At 38.7% G+C, this 7500-nt stretch overlaps 1 protein-coding gene across 1 annotated transcript in view; it reads right to left on the reverse strand.

The window, feature by feature from the left end:
- Positions 1 to 7500, reverse strand: part of LOC138040013 (uncharacterized) — a 57015-nt gene that overhangs the window by 7357 nt on the left and 42158 nt on the right. Inside the window, exons 11-13 of the mRNA XM_068885812.1 lie at positions 7003 to 7165; positions 2685 to 3291; positions 1157 to 1363 (exon numbers count right to left, since the gene is read on the reverse strand). Coding sequence (XP_068741913.1) covers positions 1157 to 1363; positions 2685 to 3291; positions 7003 to 7165 — 977 coding nt within the window. The remainder of the gene's footprint in view (positions 1 to 1156; positions 1364 to 2684; positions 3292 to 7002; positions 7166 to 7500) is intronic.

The following is a 7500-nucleotide window of genomic DNA, read 5'->3' on the forward strand; positions in this document are numbered from 1 at the left end:
GTAGAGCCCCCACCCAAATTTAAAAAGTTCATCAAATTGACAATGGTTGCTACCATTGAATTTCAACAGTTCCAACCTAATTTGCCGCTGGCTGAAAAAGTTGATAAACCAAACCACACCAAAATGGTTTTTCCCAACCTAAAGAACACCAAATTTACAAACACCAAATTTGTGCCAGGAAAAGCCATAAAGGTCAATTCTATCCACAAGAAGTCAATCGATTGAAAGAATTTCAAGAAAACCAGGGTGTAACTAGAGCAATTTCTTTAAGCCTGCTCGTCACTAGCAACCCAAGAATAAGCACAAACAACATACGCAGACACACATTAAAACTTGCTCTTCATTACTGTCTTTTGTCCTCAGCTAACATGGGGCTTGAATGATCAAATCACTGTTAGGGGTATCAAATGGTTTTTGCAAGCATTTGCAATGTACTGCGCATTTTTTGCAAGCACGAGCAGTGATCAAATTTTTCCTGCAAGAACCACGCACATTTCTTGCCAATAGCAACTAAGCTTTCTCATTTGTTGGAGTATGCCTCTTAGGGTGGCAAACTGCCCACAATAAAATAGAATTTATTCTTTTTATGTCTCACCCATTGTAGCGAATAGTGATGCATCATCCCTGAGTGAGACAGTTCAGTTTCTACATGGTTTAATACCATTTTATAAAGGTTGCAAATTGAGCAATGGTTAAATTTTGCAAACACATGAAAACTACAAGGGACAACCAATACTCCAACTACTGGGTATGGAGGGTGGGGAGGGGGCAGCACTCCCACATATCAGCTACATAGGCATGTGCCACTGTGAAGGGTATGGTTTGGGTAGTGTGGACTGGGATATGGTACAGAAATCAGAGATTTTTGGTGTTGAACAGGGTATCATTTTCCATGAAACTGATCAGTTGCTTGAATTTAGGGATACCAAATCTGGGATAGGGTAGGGATTTTTGGAGTTTAGTGTAATGTAGGGTCACATAAATGCACCTGAACTTGGTCTGCTTTAGATTAAGGGTTTCAAAGTCCCAGCGGCACACCCCCACCAAAAATACACAGTGTATCCCTCATGACCTGCTGGGTTTGTGTATGTTGCTTGTGGTTATACTAGTGTCTCAAGTGAGGACTAGGCCTTATACACATAGTTGATTTTGGTACTTTTGAGCTTCCAAAGAACTTTCTGTTTTAACTTTCCAAAGGCTGCTGCCATGATATCAATCTTGTCTTTAGTCATGACAGTCTCCACATAAGATCCAAATGAGACAATGATGAATCCTTCACTTTCACTGCCATTGATGTAACTTTCTAATTCAGCTGGGAGGGGCTTGGGCTTCTTGATAGTGATGGGACCTGCCATGATGTGACCTTCAAAAGAAGAAAAGAAAGTTTGTAAGTTTGGAATCACATCACAAAACATGAATGACATTAATATCGATGTCATTATTAGTGCCACTGCCAATGCCATAACCATCACCAGCGCTATTACCAATGCCATCCTCATCCTCATCAACATCATCATCACCACTAGCACCACAACCATCACTACCATCATCATCAACATCATCAACATTATTGTCATCATCTTCATAAACAGGATCAACATCATCAACAACGACATCACGTCATCGTAATCAACATGATCACCACCATCAACATCATCATCATAATCATTGTTGTCATTGTTATCATCATCATCATCATCATCATCATCATCATCATTACTACCAGCGGTAGTGAGGACCTAGCCATTTTATAATAATATTTGTAGAGGTGGCCAGGGGTTCTTGGCTTTTCACCTGATGGTTAATGGCTTAAAGCACCACCGTCACAGAGTTCACAACAATAATTTATTTCTTGTCAAAACTCAATGACTTTCACCTTTAAACACAATTTCAAGACAATCCAGAATGAAAGGATTAGCTAAAGTATGTTAATAGCCTTTCTGTGGATCACAAGACAAAAACATGATATTGTTCACTGGCAACATTTTTAAGCTTGCACAGAACTCTATTATGGTCAGCTGCCCAGGAAAACAATATTATAACATAAATACTATAGTCTGTCTGCATTAAAATAGTGTGACTGTGTCCCTTCAACTGAAGCCAAATCAACTGCATACAACAGTTGTATGAAATTTATTCCTTGCTATGACTCCAAATGGCAGTTGCTTCACAATTTTACTGTTGGTCAACTCGACTATTCCTATTTTGATCCTTTTATGTTGCCAACGCAACCATCTCCCTGCAATCAATGGTCACCTCGCTAAGATGGCCATTCTTCTGTCTCAAGAAACTGTCCATGTGCATACACTCTACTCATATGTTAACATCTGGACAACTGCCATAATGTCTAGAGGATGAGAAGGACTAATTGAGTAATAGAAACAAATAAAAACTTTTCAGTGATCATCACAAATTAAAATCATCATTGTCGTATCTGGCAGCCCATTTGTGCCAAGATGCTTTGTGATTCTTAATTGTGCGTGATCCTCTAAATGGAGAGCTTGTTCAGTCCTCAAGGAGTCCATAACTGTGGAAAGGTGTGACTGTGTCCAGGATTCCCACCTTTTGTCTCAGTTGAAAACTTCCTTTCTCATGAAGGCACAAGTTTAAGGTTCTATTAAAAGCTAATGGTGTATTGATATAAAATAGAGATAGACAGGCAAAACAAAGAAAAAACTATATACCTGGAAGAAGAGGTTGAGGATACTCTAATGCAACATCCGAAGACATGATTACAAGTTCATCATTGCTTAAGGCCTCTGGGGTGCTTTTCTCAGGAGCAATGTTGTATTTTGCTTTGAGAGATGATATTGGCGCAACAAAAACAAAGTTAAACATCAACTGAAATGCAACATAAGCTCCAAGATTTGCAACACGCTGCACAAATGACATTTTATCTGTAAACCCAGTCATACCCATCGGCACGTACGATACAGGTGATGGTATCATGAGAAACATTCCAGGGCGTGGTACACCTGGAATTATCACCACTCTTGGAATTTGATGTAGTTCCGCAACCAGACCAACACAAAAGCCCACTCCCTCATAAACAAACAAATCAAAGTTTCTCAAGTCTTCAAGCAGTTCTTTACTATTTAACAAGCATTCACAAGTGGTTTGCAGATAAGCACCAAAGGTTGTCATCAACTGCCACATCATCTTTTTTTCCATTCCAGCCTTTACAACAAACTCTTCTATAAAACCATACTTAAATGGTACTTGATATATTTTGTGGGGTATAGTCTCATTTGATCTTGAATGACCATAATCTGAGGATACCACCATCAGAACCTGCAAAAAGAGTAAAGATCCTCCCTTTACAATTACTGCAATTTCCACTAATCTGTGGAATCTAATTTTCATGCAGACAAACTACTTTGCATTCCTTTCTTCAAATAATTTTTGCATTGCAAAGCAGCTTGCAACGTAAATTAAAAATTGACCCATTGGTCTCACAGTCTAAACAATCATGGGCCCACTGCTAGATTTGTAAACCTTACTTCCCTTGTGCAACACAGAAGCAAATTTGTGAGATGAAAATGGTAAAATATGTTTGCTCTAAAAACTATTGTCCACTCAAACAGGGAGGGGGAAGGGGGGAGCCGTGGGCGGGGGTTTAAGGGGTCCAAAACTCCCACCTCCTGTTCCCTTTGATTTTTTTTTCCTGTACCCTGCTATCCCAGCTCCCCTGCCTTTCTATACCAACTCCCACCCCAGGTAAACTAAGCTTTTACTAAACTAGATGTGTTTTTGCTCACCTCCTGCCTTCTTTTGACTCCCACTTCCCACCCTCTCCCCTCCCATCTCCCATACCTCTCTCACCACCCATTTTTTTTCCAGGTTCCCACCCCTGTCCCCCCAACTTGACAGAAGGACTCAAGGTGTCCCAGTAGAGTAACTCAACTAAGCTAGCTCTACTTTTTTCTTTGAACTACTAGTTTTTTTGGCATTTTACATATCCCAGACCATTCATACCATTGCTTAATAATAATAATAATAATAATAATAATAATAATAATAATAATAATAATAATAAATTATAATAATAGTAGTACAAAAATTAATTTTATAGAGCACATCTTTCCCTAGAATGATCTTGAGTTTCTCGTGACAACGTTGAGGTTTTTCATGCAAGATGGTGAGATTGCGTCACGAGCCTGAAGTTTGTCGAACTTTATGGTCTCAGTAAAGGTAAATTTGGGCATCTCGCTCAATTTTTTTCTTTTTGCAACTCTTGAACCGGTGGGTCGATTTTTGGATGTGCGCCTAAAAAATCATGTGTGATTGCACTCACAAGCCTTAAAAGCTCAAGTACAGTGTGACTGAATTGCCTCTCTGCTTTCTCACCTGGCTATACTTGCTTACTCCGCGTGGTACGTCATGAAACAGAAACATCAATCAACAGATATAAAGGTATACATAACAAAATGTGGCCCTAAATAATAAAGTTACCTGTAGATTGGTTTCCTTTCATCGGTGTGTGTTTATTTGTCGTCAGTTTTCTCGACAAATTCCCCCAACAATGGCGAAGGTCCATTTTTCCTATTGATGTTTCATTCCATCCCATACTCTTTTAGTTTGTTAAAACTTTGTTTTGTTAAAACTCTGCTGACACATGCAAATGAAGACTACGAATAAAGCACATGCTTATTGTGCATGTTAAAGGTTTGTGATAGTAGAAGGTCAAGAGAGGGTCAACAATATGAGCCTTTTTCTTAACATTTACATGAAAATTGTTTAAAAAGTTAAGTCATCACGCTTGTATTGTCTTGTATTCAATATATTTCTTATAAAAAGCCAGCCTTCACATTCTACAAAAGTGCATGAGTAAATCTGCCTCAAATGAGCCAATGAGCAAGAAAAGAAATTATACAAATTTCAAAGAGCGGGTGAAATGAATTTGAGCAGCTAGAGTGGGATTCAGAGAAAGAATTTATGCACTGCAGATACTGTAAGGCTCACTTAACAACAGCGGAATTACTGTAAAGGAATACGCAAGACATAGCGGCCTACGACAACGACATCAAATGCACAGAAATTATTTGCCATTTGCAACAGCATTAAGTCTGATCTTAGTAACCTGATGGAATCAATGAAGTATGCGTCTATTATCAATTATGAAGTTGTGAATCTATTCTGGTTTTCAAGTATATTTCTTTGGTTACAAGTGTACATAGAATTGGAAAATACATGATGAATCTTTTCTGTTATTTCGAATGTACTTTTAATAACATGATGATAACATGTAATAATAGTTTGTTGTTGAAATTGAGAAGTCAAGTTAAAGATTCAAAAACCACAAGTCAGAATTTTATCGCTGTCTCAAACGAAAAGTAAGTCAGCCTTATTAGTTAAAACAACAAAAACGGCTCTAAAATAAAATACAAAATTATCGTAATAATGTCTTAAGTTCTGCTTTTTTGTTGGAACAGGTGCGCCCAGTATTTTAAGCTGTGCTCCTAACATTTTCTGCTGTGCGGCTAAAATTTTGGTTGTGCACCTAGAAATATACACTTGGTAGCACAAGTGTTCCCAAAGCCAAAATTAATTAAACTTTGACCCCTGTAAAATTGCTTTCTTTTGTTTCCCGCCATAATCTGCTCGCGAAAAATGATTGATGTATCATGTCAATCACACATGAAAGGATTGGGTGTCAATTGACAGCCTTTACACACGATCTGCTACCTTAGCACGTGCCCGAATGCTGATTGGCTGAGCATAATTGACTTTCAAGTAGGGGTGGAGTTATTCAGCAGACTGTGAACTGCATGCGAAATCTTCAAGCTTGATATTCTAAGGGGTTTATTTTGATGCCCAAATTACAATTTCTTGGACCTCCTGTCCCGACGGCTCTTAAGATGTCACTTCCAAATTTTCAGTTCTGATAGATGATTTTATCATATTAACACCACTGAAATACCAAGTGAGCTTTCGTGCAAAAACATGATATCTTCACAAATGAAAATAACATGTTATCTTCACTCATGAAAATATCACTGTTGCTATGGTTACATATAAAAGTCATGCCTTTCGATGCCTTTTATGAAATGATTTAGTATTTCATTGATGTTTATGTAATAAATAGAATATTACATGGCCGCTTGGAGATAAGAAATTTCTCGTCGTGTTGAAAAATATTCACTCATTTGACTCGAATAGAAATTTCGTATCTCTGCATGGCCATGTAATGATCTGTAATATCCTCTATGTACTACCCCAAATAATGTGTGAGGAACGTTTTGTTTGTCTTCGGAGACTGATTTTATAGCACTTTTTCCTGCCAAATTAAGTACAAGATGAGAGTTTCGACTTTGGTGCGCGATATTTCCTTCAATTCTTAACATATCAAAAATTCCTCACACGGTATTGGAGTGCATTCATCTGTGACTAATTATAAGATGCAAGAAAATGAAGGGGCAGGAGAAAGGCAGGAGCCTTTGGGCAGGAGCTTCTGAAGCAGACTTCGGTCGTTCAGAGTTTGAGGCTTCAAAACTAAAGGCAATATTAAATACCAAAAAACTAAAACTTTATTCAAATAATTCACTCTATTAGCTTTAATATGATGTATAGTTTAACCCTATACGAAAAATAGCGGCGCGACAATTTCATTTTTCCGCGGACACCTCGCTTCGGGACACCAAAAAAATGAAAATTCGGTTAGCCTGAATTAAGGCTAAATAACATTCAGGTTAGCCTGTTTACGGTTAGTTCTCAATAATAGTGAGGTTAACACCAAATTTTACCCCTGGTCTGCACGGTCTGCACAGTCTGCAGTCTGCGTTTTGGCGTGACCTCTCATTTTCCTTTACCGAGACCTTAAGAATATTATGGTTCAGTGATTTGTTTAGTCAGATGGTGCAGAGAGTGCATGGACTGCCGATCATGTAGTGTCCAGTTGCCGGACATCTGTAACGAATAGGACACGGCCAATAAAGCTTATAAATCTTTATACGAAGCGTCTACATGTTAACATTATCATATATGCTATTGCTAACGACCCACCTCATGTCCTCGAGAGGCTAACTCTTCCAGAACAGTTTTCGTCATCAAATAATGCGATCCCGAGGACATGGAGCAAAAACCTGCAATCCTGGCCGACAAAACGGAGTTCATTGTTGCTAATGAGAGGGCCACGAGGCCAAAAATCAAGGCCATTTTCCTGAACCTTCAAGGAAAATGTTTCGAATTCAACGCCTTGACGCATTGTGGGTAACAGGCCCAAGTACTGGGCAACCCTAAAATCACAGGACAATACAGAGAGTAAAAACTATCCTAAACATTCATAAAAGCTAACCTTAGGCCTAATTAGGCCTAAACAAACGTTTTTAGGCCTAATTAGGCCTAAGGTTAAGGTTAGGGTTAGGGTTGAAGAACGGAAGCACCTTAAAATTAAGATGCTCAACGCAAAATCGCCGAGGTTACAAGAGGAGGCCCAACAGTTATACGCGTTCAAAGACAGAGAAGTGAGGAAGAGTGCCAGGAGGGTAAGCGCCATTTCAT

Source organism: Montipora capricornis, chromosome 3, assembly GCF_036669925.1.
Source record: "Montipora capricornis isolate CH-2021 chromosome 3, ASM3666992v2, whole genome shotgun sequence".
NCBI lineage: Eukaryota > Metazoa > Cnidaria > Anthozoa > Scleractinia > Acroporidae > Montipora > Montipora capricornis.